We start from the raw sequence: 15,516 nt of genomic DNA, 5'->3' as shown, positions 1-15,516 counted from the left end.
CTTTACGGGAAAAACGTTTTTGACTGCTTAAAAAAGAACAATATGCGAGTGTATTTTAAATTTTATCTTTTCTACCTTTAAAAAATCATTCCCGAAATTTTAATTTGCTGAAATCTTAAAAATTAACAAGAAAATATGTTCCGCCAAAATAAAGTTTTAATATTGAGGGATTGTATGCCGATGTTGAATGTTGTAAGAAATGGAAAGCTTTTGAGAGAAGAAATAATTTCTGTTATTAGGGTGACAATAAAACTGACTTCCATAATAGACATCGTGTATGTAAAATGATGATTATTATTAAACTTATTGTCAACCATCATTGCAAACATACTTAGGTTTCTTATACAATCGCTGACTTCTTCAATTGTTAATTAAACTTTTTGATTGCTCGGCAAGTATTTCTTCAATGTTGATACAAGTTCCAGCTCTTGTTTGTGTTACGCTTATTTTAAGAATATTATCAAAATCAATCTGGTCATTTCTCTGTGAGTAACAAGAAAGAATTACATATTTGATAAAGACTTGAAAACTTTCATCTTCTCATACATACGACTTTATCCATTATTTTACCTTGAAACTCCCGATGATCGACAATCAATGGTTTCTTCCTCATGAACAACATACAACGCGCTGAGTCGCATAACTAGCAATTAAGTAAATAAATACTAAAATATCCATCAGAGAACGGTCCATACTCCCGTATACACCAGCACGTTGTGGGTTGTTAACGTGGACAGAACCAATCGATGTACTAAATGATAAAAAAATATAATAAGAACTTTTACAAATATTTCATCAATAGACTAAGATTAAAAAATATGTACAAAAGTTGTAAATAATATATCACATGATATATAAATGGGCCTAACTTTAAGATCTGTTGAGGAATTTGAAATGGTTGATAAAAAACTAAATCTTATTTTAATTTCACATGTAGTAAATTTTTTTACGAGTGAATAAAACAAAGGTTAATGGCTTTCGTAAGATTTGGATGAATCTGAAAAAAATATGAGTACATCTTGTTAAGTGGTGTGCCAAAATATTTATCGTGCAAGCTGACGTACATTTTAATTGGTATTTTAAAATAGAGATGAAAATTGTTGGGATGGAATGCTGAAATTTATTTGAAATTGTGTAATATTTTATCAGGTGATGCAAAATTGGTATAATGCAATGAATTGGCAGGATAAATAATTAATTCTATGGTCTTATGATAGTGCTGTTTTTATATCTTGAGTTTTGTCAATGGGGCTCTTTTTTGGATAAATTATCTTTATTCTCATAAACTGACAGAGAATAAAAAAAATAAATTATTTAGATTTATCTATTATCGGAGTAGATCAATGACGGAACAATGCAAATGTAAAAATGCTGCTTAAAATTCTATACACTTTCAACTAAATGCCAGTATTCAATAATATTTTTAAAAAAATTTTGAAACTGAACCGTCAAACGAAAAGGAACAAAAAACGTTTTTTTTCCTTGTTCTAAGACTACTGGAGATGAAATCGACAAAAGTCAAATTGACAAAAATCAAGACATAAAAAAAATGGTTGCATACTTGCATTGTGTGTGGTAATAAAACAGGTGCAACTAACTGATGATATGATGGAAAACTTTGAAAAAGTTTGCCATGCCATTGAACCAGTCCATTTGGAACAACGGCCTCGCATATTCCCGGCCACCAATTGTCCGATAGCCGTTTGGTCCATTGTGTCTAATAAAGGAAGCTCTGCTCCCGTTAAAGAGTCTGACTCCTCCTGGCTTCGGTGGTCCGAACCTTGCTCCGATGACTCTGAAGGTGAGTGGTTTACCATTGCTTCCATTGAAATATGGATTTGATCCTAGTTGACTATTGGAGATGTTGGGTCCACTATTGATTTTCACTTTGAGGGTTAGGCCTCCGGCACCGTTAATTGTTGTGAGTGGCAAATTTATTGGAAACTGTCCAGTGTTACTAGGAACAGATCTTGGGACATTTCCACGATTTACTCCATTTCCGTTAACTCCAGGTACATTATAAACTCTGGTTCCATCAACTCCAACGTTCACCCCATTGCCAATAGTTCCATCATTGCCATTAACTCCGTATCCAACATTGACTCCAGGTAAAATATCAACTCCGGTTCCGCCGACCCCAAGGTTCATTCCACTGCCAATGATTTCGCCATTTCCATTAACTCTGTATCCAACAGTAATTCCGGTTCCACTAAGTCCATCATTCACTCCTTTTGCAATAGTTCCACCGATGCCATTGACTCCGTATCCAATATTGACTCCAGGTACGGCATTAATTCCGATTCCACCAACTCCAATGTTCACTCCACTGCCAATGGTTCCTCCATTTCCTTTAACTCCGTAATCAACATTAACCCCGGTTTTACCAAATTCAACAATTACTCCGTTTGCAATAGTTCCACCGATGCCATTAGCTCCGTATCCAACATTGACTCTAGGTGGAACATTGACTCCGGTTCCGCCAACTCCAACATTCACTCCGTTTTCAAGCCTTCCCACATTTCCATTAACTCCGTATCTAAGATTCACTCCGGTTCCACCAAATCCAGTATTTACTCCGTTCGCAATAGTTCCACCAATGCTTTGAACTCCGTATCCAACATTGACTCCAGGAACAACATTAACTCCGGTTCCGTCAATTCCGACGTTCACTCCGTTTCCAAAAGTTCTTCCATTTTCATCTCTGAATCCAACATTGACTCCAGGAACAAAATTAACTCCTGCATTTCCCCTATTTCCGACTCCGAACCCAACATTGTCTACGGGAGCATCATTACCTCTAGTTCTTCCTCCAACTCCAACGTTCACTCCATTTCCAGCGGTTTCTCCAAATCCATCATTTAAAACGCCAGTTCCCTTATTACCTTGAGTTGTCAAAACATTGACTCCCACATTGCTCTGGGCTCCGTTCACATTGTGTACATTATTGTTCTGAAACACGTTCGAAGCGACGCTATTTGTGTTCACGTGATTGTTTTGATTAATATTTGTTGTGGAGCCAAAATTTTCTTGGATCGAGTTAATTCCTAGTGCGTTGGTGTTTAAGAAGTTGTTATTTCCAGAGGCGACGTGATTTTGGACAGCGTTTGATCTTATTGCAATATTACTGAGCTCAACGCTATTATGATTTGCTATTACTGGTGCAATCATTACTCCAATCCCACCACTGTTAACCGTCCCTGTTATTCCAAATCCATTTTCACCGATCTGGTGTATGTTTAAGTTTGGTTTTATGCCGTTGGTATTACCTTGTACCCCAATTGCTCTCTGAAAACCTCCTTGTCCACTTCCGGAAACCATTCCTACATTATTAATGTTTCCATTGACGCCTGCTGCCATACCAAATCCATTGCCAATTGGATTCATATTTGGTTTCATGTCATAATTATTATTTACTTCACTTTGTCCGTTATTTTTATTGTTGAATTCACTTTGTCCGCCATTATTATTAGTGAAACCATGTTGACCGTTATCATTATTAAATCCATTTTTTCCGCTATTATTATTATTGAGTCCATTTTGTTCTCCATTATTATTAAATTCATTCTGTCTACTATTAAATTCATTTTGATAATTAATATTAAAGTTACGAAATCCCTCTTGCCCTCCATTATTATTTTTATCTAATCCATTTTGCCAACCATTATTATTATTTTGTATACCAATAGTCGATACAGTGACTCCTATCCCGACTTCTTTACTATCACGAAATCCACTCTTTATGTTGTGGTTATAATTAAATTCATTTTTTCCATTACTATTATTATTGTTTAAATCAGTAGTTGACATTGTAGCACCATTATTATTATTGAAACCCACACTTGACACAGTAACGCTAACTCCATTATTATAAAAACTTCCATGTTCTCCCCCATCATTATTATTTAATCCATTTTGTTCATTTTTGTGTGTAGTGCCAAAGGTACCTTGAAAACCATTAACTGTTGGCACCGTTACACCATTATTTTGTAAACCATTTTGTTCACGATTATCTTGCGTGCTATGGACTCCAAAAGACGCTTGAAATGCATTACTTCCACTGTTGTGATTGAGCCCTAAATTGTTATTGTTATTGTGTGCTAAGCCATTATTGTCATTAAAAGTTTGTGATGTTAGTCTATTATTATGGCAGTTTCCGAAGTTTACCTGATTGGTATTGCCACCCCCACCATTGCAATAATTATTGTTATTGTTATTGCAATTGTTTTGGCAATAGACAGGAATGATTGGAATGAATCCATTCCGATTTTGAAAACCATTTACTGGTTGAAAGCCATTGATGTTACGAAAGCCATTGATGGATTTGAAGCTGTTAGTATTGTGAAAGCCATTGGTGCTATGAAATTCATTGATTGATTGATAGCCATTGCCGAAGCCCAGATGAACAGGGTAAGCGCTTGATCCATCTCCAGTGTTGTCAGGGTTAGTTTTGTGACCTGGGAGATGATCCACGGGTCCACCTGGTCCAGAGAGGACTCCGTTGGCAATATTATGGATTGGCCTTCCAGTCAGAGGGTTGACAGCAGGACCAGGTCGGTTGAAGCCTCCAGGACGGTTATAGCAACAAAAGGACTTGCCTGGTGCGCATTGACCCTGGAAAAGTAAAAAAAATAACATAAACATTAGTACCGTTAAGCAAAAAAATATGCCTTCTTTATAAACATCGTCAAGAGGTTCAATTACATAGTATGAGATTAAGTATTATGTAGTAAAAGGGTCATAAAATAGAGAAAATAACAAACAATAAATATATGAACTTATCGTAATGGTTAATTGTAATGATAATATTAAGATCGATTAAAATGCTGACAGTGGTAAAGATCGCTTTAAAATAAAAATAAAAGATTGTTTGGTGAAAAAAAGCATTTCCACTTTGAACATCTCTTCACGATGGAAAATTTACCGATTTCAGAAAGGAAACCATTCTACTACAGCCCACCTCCAACGGCAGAACCAATATTATTACGTAAGGTCAATCTTACAAACAGGGAGACAAAGCAGTGGATGCTGAGAGTATCTTCGTTAGTCATCAGTCATCAGGAACATATATATCAGAGGGATAGAGAGAATGACAGAGCTCTTTAAAAACCTCCGTAACCGTCTGAATGAGTTGGTGGTAGCACGTCCATACCCTTTGAACTGCAGCTGATTAGGCCTAGGACTATCGTACAGCAGGTTAAATCTAAAATTTGGTTTATTAGACTTACTCCAAGCATTCCGGGTGAAGGGCACTGGAACCTGTCTACGCATGCGCATTTGTTACCTCCACCTGCTTGTCCGGTATGTCCTCCTGGACCAACGGGTCCATCAAACGGAGAGGGGAAGGGCCTACCCTGTCCAGGACGGAAGGATTGATTCGGTCTGAAGGGTCTGAAACCAAAAAGACAGAATATTTGGTTTTTGGTAGTAATTTATCGATTTTAGTAGCCGCTAGGGCGTGCTTTTAATTTTTATTTTATGTTTACATTCAGCGTAATATTAATAAATCACATCCATATTCGATAAAATTATATCAGGCACTACTTATGTTTAATATTCTTCCAAATCATATCAAGTCTACCAATTACTTAGTTAAATTTAAAAAGTCAATTAATCAATTTGTATTTACAGACATTGTCATAATAGTTTTTCATCTTTGTCCTTTCTTAAATAATGATATTTTATATAAGTCCCATTTGCTAAAAACTAAATGTCACCCTAGCTGTTTTTATTATCTACATGTATCTTCTTGGGAATGATGATTAATAAGTAGTTATGGTTGAAATATTGTTACAATATACTGTCAAATTACCCATTAAATACATTTAAAAAAAAAATATTTTTTTGTGTTTTTCAAATGTAAATTGTTAACCTCGATACAGGCTTTTAGTCGTAGTGATGTGGTTTTTTTTTAGAAAAAACTTGATTTATATATAGTGAGATGCAATAAATAAATAAATAAAATTTAACACTGAATTTTATGGTCGTAACATTCTAAGAGAACAAATCTAATTAAGGCTTTTAAAATATGCATCTCAATATTTAAGTTACCTATTTACTTACGCAAAAAAATTCAAACAACCAAGTTAAATTTTTCTTAAATTGTAGGGTTACGTCTGTCAATCACATAAGAACGTGTTCGTTCTAGAAGGTCGGGATAAGAATCCGCCTAGTAACATAATAATATGTAATCCAATTAAGTTGTGATCTTCTTGCGAACATTTGTTTACAAAATGTTGTACTTCAAAAAATATATATATTTTCTCTTGACAGCATAGTATTCCTTTTAACAATTTCAAACTAAAATACTCATTTATAAGATCTAATTAAAAACACATCGCTACAAATTTTACGTTTAATTTTGATATGACGGAACGACGGACAGACACTTTCAAACTCTTCGGTATTTAATTAAAGAAAACAAGAACAATCTCAATAGATTATTCGTACTTAAACAATACTTTCCGCATACCACTCGATGGGTGTCACATATTATTAAACAATTATACAATTTTATTTAATTAATATCTTTCCTCAAAATATTAACATCGAAACATATGTAACTGCTTACTGCGTTTTAAAGCCAATGAATTCACCTAGATTTTACCGTTAAGGCGATGCCATACGTAGTAATGCAAAATCATGTGTTTTTGGTTTGAAAATTTGCTCGCCTAGAAATGTTCCAGATGCTTCAATTAAATACATCTTGGTCTTTGAAATGATCGAGTATTTTTTAGATAAGTCTTTTTATAAACCCAGAAAAAAATAATGTTTAAGGCCTATGAAAACTGCTTTAAAGTTCAAAATCTCCTACTTACGAAAACATTTTCCGTTATGATTTTATTGTATAATGTGGCAAATCAAGTTATTTATAAAATGATCGAAAAAAAATTAAATAAATATGCCTGAACATCCACAAAATAAAATATAAAGCACTTTTTGGCCATCTTTTTTTCTTGCATAAATCAAAACAGGCGGATGGTGTTAAGCGGGAATTTAAACCTTATCGCCATCTACGTAAGGAGTGTTATTGATGGCGGCTCAATTTAAAATATTACACGACGTTGTGCATCGCCTTAATCCCATATTTTTAGGTTATATAAATTTGGCACATTATGACAAGCGATAGCTCAAAACGTTTTTGCAAACTTGGCATAATATGCCAAAAATCGCTCGAGTGAATTACATTGATGCATTGCATTAAGCCCACGCACTTCTACCGATTTATAATATATTTCCCTTTAAAACTTTATTCTTTAAGATCCTAAAGAAATATGTTATTTTTGAATATAATATCTTTACATTTTTGTAAAGCCGAAACAGAAATTATATGAAATTCCTTCGATGGAAAAAAAATCGCAAAGTAAGCTCCGAAAATTATTAAAAACACATTTTGTTCTGTTATTTAATATGTTATATGTATGAAAAAACACACTGTGTCTTTAAATACAACTTAAGCATTTTTGGAGATATTTTTTCTCGATTACAGAAAAGTCGAGTTTTATCAAACATTTCCAGCATTTTCGCTAAATTATGATCGTTTTTAAATATTAGCTACCTCTAACATTCGTATTTACGTATTTCCATTTCAAACCATCTTTGAGAGCTTACGACAGGGCCTTAAGCTATTCGGTATATTTACTTGATTATGTAAATTTAAATAGTTCTCTTTAGAAAATATAGATGGCAGCACTTCCATGTCGGCCCCTTAGGGTCAAAAAAACGTAACTCAATTTTTATCGATTTTGAGTTATGGATGGTACTAGTCACAAAATAACACATCACGTTAAGTGACAAAGACACGAATCAATAGGTTCAACGGATAAAAATATACATCGATACGTATCTGCAGAAAATCATTTGTTGTTAATATCAGTAAGATGTATCTTTACTTGCGTTTTTTATACTTGAATAAAAAGATATTTGCTTGCGAGTCAAAGAAACGCATCTTTAGTTACGTTCGATTCACCCGCACACATTATGCGAACTGTTTTATCGACATGTCACTTACGCGTCATTCATTCACGATTTGGCAGTTGAGTTCGCGGCAGTTTTTTATAAAACGAGTGGTTTGAATATTAACTTTGTTATTTTACCTGTGTTTTGACTTAATACAAATCAAACATGGAAAGGAAAACACACAAAACACGGATTCAACGAATAATGGAAGCGGCAATGTTGAATAATAAGAAAGATTCTTCAATTGTCACAAATATCGAAAAAAGTAAGGTTAATTTTGGTTTATTTTTTAGACATTAATAATTACTTTACTAATATCCATACAGACAAGCAAATGGCGTGGTAAAAAATATTTTATTTGTTTATTTATGCCCTGGGAGCATTTACATCGATTCTGTAACATGATAATCATGAAAATTATGTTTTTAATACACACAAATCATTTGATTTTTCTAATTACTTTGGAGTGATAAAACAAACAAAACACACAACTTGGTGTAATTATAAACAGGCTATTATTACTGATTATTACCATGTTTGATAAAAATTAGGTTTAGATTAGCAGTTGACTTTTCTAAATTCCATTTTAAACTTGATGAAGATCTGATTTAACGTTTTTTCTATAGTTAAGAAGAATATAAGTAGAACTATGTATCTACAGAATATAATCAATGATTGTTTTTTAGGAAAATTATAGTTTGCTATCTTAGCGCTCAGTACCTACCAATATATTTATATATTTTAATTTATTGTTTATAGATTACCCTTCGACATCTCATAATGAAGATGAAGAATCGCATTCAAATAGTGAGCCGTATTTAAGTTCATTTAAATACATCAGAGAATGTAGCGATTCTGAAGAATATTCTTCAAATTCTCCACCTCCCAAGAAGTCCCTAGGTGCCTCAATACTTAAAAAAAATGACCATTTAGGAGAATCCAATGCTATTGAACAACAGAACAATGTCGACATAAATAACACCATTGAACAAAATGCTGATTTTGAAAATGTTAGTGCGTCTAGCAATATTCTTCCGAGGGCAGTTAAGAAACGTCAAAAGGTTGCCAATCCAGGTGAATGGAAGAAAAATGTTTTAAAAAGATCAAGGCAGTCTGGAAAACAATATGTTAACTCTGTTGGACAGCAAGTGGTGGTTCCTAGGCGTCTAAGGCCAAAAGATTGCAGCAAATGCAATAGAAAATGCAATGTACATTTTGATGAAGATACCAGAGTAACTATCCATCAAGGTTTCTGGAGCTTAGCTGATACGCAAAAGCAGCGACAATTCATTTCGGCATTAATTGATGTTACCGCAACTGCTACCAAAACAAAAATAGCAGAAAATCAAGAGTCACGACGCCAAAAATCAAGACAGTTCTTCTTCTACAAAGGCGATTTGAGAATCCAAGTATGCCAAGGATTTTTCTTGGCTACATTGGATGTTACTGAAACCTTTGTTAGAAATATAATTAATAATAGATTGGAAAATCGAATCGTTCTCCAAAGCAAAAGGGGAAAACACCCACCTGGAGTCAAAAGACCAGAAGAGTCCAAAAAAATCATCAGGGATCATATTATGTCTTTTCCCACAGTACCGTCACACTACTGTAGGGCGAAGACTTCATTTAAATATTTAGCAGCCGATTTAACATTACACCTAATGTACACTTTGTATGTTGACTTGTGTAAGGAAAAAAAATATGCACCTGAAAAAATGTGGTTGTATCGAAACATATTTAACACATGCAACCTTAAGTTCCATCAACCACGCAAAGATATGTGCGACTCGTGTGTTAAATACGATAATGCTAATACGCAAGAAAAAATATCTCTTTCGGAACAGTATGATCTCCATATAAAACGCAAAACTGCTGCACAGAATTATAAAATCCAATCGAAAACCCTTGCTTCAGAATCCACTGTAAACTTCATCGAGTTTGATTTAGAAGCCGTTCGATATTGTCCAAAAGTCCACTCGAAAGTAATTTTTTATAAACGACGCCTGGCAGTTTACAATTTAACTATTTTTAATGTTCGAAACAATGAAGCAGGAAATTACATGTGGCATGAAGGAGTAGCTGGTCGTGGTTCAGACGAAATCGCTTCATGTATGTACAAGTATTTGGCAGCTAATGCTAACGGAAAGAAGTTCATTTTGATGAGTGATACTTGTGGTGGTCAAAATAGAAATGTAAATTTCTCTGCCATGCTTCTGTATGCCGTTCAGTCTTTGGATATTCCGTACATAGAGCATGCTTTTTTTGAACCTGGGCATTCTATGATGGAATACGACTCGGTTCACGCCCATATTGAAAAGTCTACGAAGAAAATAAATGTATTTGACCCTTCATCGTGGTATACGGCAGTTAGATTAGCTTCCAGAAAATCCAAATATGATGTCATTGAGATGGGACAAGAGTGTTTCTTCAGTTTCATCAACTTGAGGAAACAATTAATTAAAAACAAAAAGACAGATACAAATGGAGTGGATGTAAACTGGTTAAAAATCACATTGATGCAATATCAAAAAGAAGATCCTGACCATATTTATTTCAAATATAACAAAGATGAACAAGAATATCGCAAACTCAAAGTAATTCGACAAGTTCCTAAAACAAGGCTATCAGCTGGACTTCCAGAATTACAAAGAGCTTACAACGCCCCAATGAAAATTGCTACTGAAAAGTTGCAAGACTTACAAGATTTGTGTGATAAAGGTATTATACCCTCTCAATATCACACATTTTACAACTCTTTAAAAGAAGGAATTATCATTACTAATAATCGAGTTGAGGAAGACATCATTGAACAGTTTGTTGATGAATGATTATAAAATGAATGTATGATTTAATATCATGTATATTATCGAGGCTCACACAATGTTGTAATTTTTTGCCTCATCTGTTTTTTAAATTATAATATTATCATTGTAATCTCCAATGATTTTTAAAAAGGTACATAATCCTTTTATATTCATTTTGTATAAAAAGTCACTTTCAAATGTTTTCCAAACATGATTATTATATTATATGATTCATTTATAAGATTTGCCTAAATAACCTAAGTGTTTTGGTACGAGTTAAGTATTTATGCGAAGGCAGGTATTCGATATTCATAATTTAGGTACAAGATTCCAGTTTTTAAGCAAGTAACAATATTATTTAGCATATTAAGTTTTCTTTTGACGATAGTATCAGTTGGTAAATAGTTACCTAAATATTTTCTATATTTTTCTGTTTTAAATAAGTTTTTCAATAAATATTTCTAGACATGAATTATTTTTATTACTGTTCTACCACTATCATAATTCCTATTCATCATATATACTAACGTTCGGATGTAAAAAAAAGTCAAATACCGATGCAAGTTTTTCGTAACTTGAGTTCAGTGTTTGCAATTTCGACTTTGGTTAGGATCAAAGAAACGTAACTGAGATATAGCTGAACTAAAATTAAAAAAAACACATGAAAATGAATTACTATTTTATATTTAAAAGATGGTTCAGAAGCACAAAATACCATCCTTTAACTAAATGAGAAGAAATTATTAATATGTTTCGTTTGTTTAAAAGTATACAACATTGATTAATTGAGAACTATGTTTTCTTGCTCTCCTGTAAAGTAGAGAAAAATGAGATACGTTTTTTTGACCCTAAGGGGCCGATGTGTAACTAGTAAGTGGAGTGTATGACAAACTTAAGCGTATTCATGTCATAAATTGTATTGAACGCACACGATAATAAAAAATGCATACATTTTGGAATTCATTTTATCGTATATTTATATAAATACATATGTATGAATGTGTCTGTATGTGAATACATATTTATATACCGTGTTTACAATACAAGGGTAAAAAACAACAAATGAAAGAATTTTATATGAAAAATATTACTACATAACGCCCTTCATCAAACAATCCATCAGATGACATTACTACATTTTATAAGACAAAGGGGTTAAGTTTTCCCTATAACTTGCTAAAAAACCAATAGTTACTAAATTCTATTGAATAAAACCCACATCAAAAAACATGTTCAAAATTCAAATAAATATAAAAACCTCAAACAACATACAAAACATGCTTCACATAATGCATCAATTTCTCTATTTGAAGTCTATTGAAAGTGGCTTACGGGTGCCTTGTAAAAATCAGTACTTTATCACTTCTTGGGTCAGAAATTACACCTCAATACATTACAGGTGACATTTATTCAGTCTCGCAAGAATCTTCGGGACCTGCGGTACTAAAAATTCTATAGGGAATGAGATATGGCTGCGACAGTAGCAGACTTCAAAGGTCTTAAAATAAACGTGCGGTTTTATGACTTGAAGGTATTTGAAAACTATATTTCTCTTATATATAAGTCTGGATGTTTGAGAAAGCCTGCTTTTTGGTCAAAGGGGAATGTGTTTTATTTGGGAAATAAAATGTATCTTGATTCGATTTGAAGATTATTTATTATTTGGGTTATTAATGACGATGTGCCACACTTTATTGTGGACGATACTGTGATAGAATGATACACCCAAAAATCATCTAAAGTCAACTCAAAAACGTATTGTATATTTGATCAACTATGACAGTATGGCTCTACGTCTCGCATATTTTGATTAGGTAGTGTTAGGAAGCTTTGTAGATGCACGCACAGATGGCAGTGCGTAGAGCTTGCGTGAAAGTCCGCAAGATGGAGCCAGTGGCCAGTTGTCGCCATGGACAGTGCGAAGGCTCTCGGACAATCTCACTGGCCCAGATTTCAATTAGCAAGCTTCTAGTTAGGTCGACTAACGAGTCACCAATATAATACGCATAGAATTAATAAATCGCTGATTAATATCAAAGAACCTATTATTTATAAAACTCCTTCCAAGACGAGTTAGAAATTACTACAAGAAGTGAAACTATGCGTGTTGATCTAGAATTTTTGGAGCGTAGAAGTTGTACCTAGATACATTTTTCATAATGTCTCTGAGCTTACCGTTCGAGAGATCTCAGTGAGACATTCAAACAGATTCAAGATTACTACTTCAAGATTATTTTATAGATTTTTTTACTGAATTTTTATCACGAAATAAATAAAATGACGTTGCGTATTACTTTTTCGACATTGTTCTCTTTGTGCCACCGATGAGCTGGCGATGTGATGGACAGCAAACCTCAACGACACCTGTGTCGGTCATTCCCTTCCACGGACTACAAATGTAGCATAACATGCCGTTACACGACCTACATACTAGGTTTTCCAATAAGAGGTGTTATTTTGATATCCAATCGTAAAAGATCAATGGTTTCGTTGCTTGTGTGGCACGTAGCGCCATCTTGTTGAATTAAACGTTATCCAGATCAATACCATCCAATTCTGGCCATAAAAAATCATTAATCATCTCTCTCAACTGTTACTCCAGCCTCATTTTCGAAAAAGTAAGGTCCAATGACTCCGCCGGACCATAAACCGCACCAAACAGTCACACGTTGAAGATAGAGAGGCTTTTCAACAATAACTCTTGGGTTTTCCGAGCCCCAGATGCGACAATTTTGCTTGTTGACGAAGCCATAGAGGTGGAAATGTGCCTCATCACTCAAGATGATTTGCATTTGATTCACTCAAGTGAATTTTAATAATTTCAATGCGTTGTTGAAGCGTGTATCGTTCCATTTTTATTAATGCCGTAGTTTCTACTTGTCAAATGTCTAAAAATAACAGCTTCAAATGTGACATCTACCGAAATAGCGGGCTTTTCAAAATAACACCTCTTATTGAAAAACCCTGTATATGAAAACACAAACATACAAATGAATACCAAATGGAATATATCACCAAAACAAAACAGAATTGTTAGAAGAAGCGCCCGAGGAAGACAGGGCCCCACCAAGTGAAGCAGATATTTGAGTCGGTCGGGCCATGTCAAGAGTCGGAACAACAGAAGAGTATGTATGAGACGATGTATGAATATAATCGAGGAAAGAGTGTGTGCTAAGACCGAGTTGTTTGGTGGTCCTTCCTGTCTGTTAACGGCGTGATAGTTAGTTAGTATTAATTTTTGATTACTCAATATCCGAAATTTTTGACATTAATATGTTTTAAAGTAACTCTTTTCCTTCCACCAGGCGAAAATCGGGCACTGGAGATAAATAAATGAAAAATAAACAATAATTATTCCCCGATAGTTGGGAAATAATTATTGTTTATTTTTCAGTAATCTTTATATAAACATTATATATGTCACTAGTAATGAGTCATGTAGTATACAATTCCACGGTTAGGTCCCCAAACTGTGAGGTTCATTAACATGCGATTGAAAGAATCCAAAATAAATTTTTAAGATATGTTAATTTTAAAATGGGCATTCCCAGAGAAAACTTAAATTACGATAACGTACTTTGTTCATTAAATTTAATAAAATTATCTGATCCTAGAATCATTTCCGATTTAACCTGTTTGTATAAAATCATTAATTCAATGTTTGATACCCCTGATTTATTATATGTAATCTCTTTTCATACTCCAAGCAGGTAAGTTACAAGACAGTACCTATACCATATTATTGTAGCAATTCTATATCAACGTCCCAATTTTACACTCCTATGCGACGGATTCAACAGCTAGGAAACAAATACTCCGATGTTGTTGATATATTTAGTACATCAATTTCTTTATATAAGCCTACCTTATTGAAGTTTTTTTCATCAAGTAGGGGAATATTTTGACAAAGCTATTTAAATTGACAGTTTTACAGTATTTTGCACGTTAACAGTATTTTGTCGGCTGAAACAAAAAAAATATTTTGAAAAAAATTACATACTGTGTGGATCAAATTCAAAAGTATTTTTTTTATATATGTGTTTTAAACAGTCATTTCCTGCACTATTTAAGAGTATAATTTCTTTAATATTGTTATATATGTATGTAAAAGCCTTAATAGGGGTAAAATAAATAAATAATTCATCAAGCGGTGCATAATCTTACACATCGTAAATTATTAAGCTGTTATCCCTATGTTCTATGCTTAAACACTTCATTCAATCATTGTTCAACATTGTCCACAAATAATATTGTATTAATTCCATCCTCCCACCAGGCAAGCATATGCACAGCGAGATGAATATTTCCTCTCCGCGAGATACTGCCGCTCTGGACGAACGCCAGAAGCCTTTCACGGTGAATCATTAGTTATTGAAAGGCTACGGCTTTATTGAAATATGAAAACTATAATGTATTATCGGGAGAGCGAGTTAAAAATGGCAGAGATGGAAATATCCGTGGTAATGTAGGGCGTCGCTCTGTAGCTGAGGTTAAAAATAGTTTGGAATAGTTAAAAATGGATAGAGAACGCACGAATTGTTTTAGATTTTGTGGAACTGTGTAATTTGAAATAGATACGTGTTGGAATATTAAGTTTTTAAATTGATGTATTTGTTTTCTTGATTGAATGAATGATATGGAATCTTGGATGTGGAAATTTACCCACTTCCCGACATTTGATTGAGCTGAAACTTGGCAAATAGACTCGTTGTCAATGACAATGCAATCATTCAACTTTTGGTGTTACTCAAGCAAC

The 15,516-nt window shown here is 33.7% G+C and overlaps 2 protein-coding genes across 3 annotated transcripts in view; one reads left to right on the top strand and one right to left on the bottom strand.

The window, feature by feature from the left end:
• Nucleotides 1–15,516, top strand: part of galene (potassium two pore domain channel subfamily K member galene) — a 340,051-nt gene that overhangs the window by 31,971 nt on the left and 292,564 nt on the right. The gene's annotated exons all lie outside the window — the stretch shown is intronic.
• The window catches only part of LOC149412874 (uncharacterized), a 203,695-nt gene that overhangs the window by 22,239 nt on the left and 165,940 nt on the right, over nucleotides 1–15,516 (bottom strand). The window contains exons 4-5 of the mRNA XM_089645148.1: nucleotides 5,226–5,388; nucleotides 4,455–4,611 (exon numbers count right to left, since the gene is read on the bottom strand). Of these exons, the coding sequence (XP_089501274.1) occupies nucleotides 4,455–4,611; nucleotides 5,226–5,388 (320 nt within the window). The remainder of the gene's footprint in view (nucleotides 1–4,454; nucleotides 4,612–5,225; nucleotides 5,389–15,516) is intronic.

This window comes from Hesperophylax consimilis, chromosome 22 (assembly GCF_061612785.1).
Source record: "Hesperophylax consimilis isolate HC1 chromosome 22, BYU_Hcon_1.0, whole genome shotgun sequence".
In the NCBI taxonomy this organism is placed as follows: domain Eukaryota; kingdom Metazoa; phylum Arthropoda; class Insecta; order Trichoptera; family Limnephilidae; genus Hesperophylax; species Hesperophylax consimilis.
The sequence above is the reverse complement of the archived record's forward strand: the minus strand, read 5'-3'. Positions and strand labels throughout refer to the sequence as shown.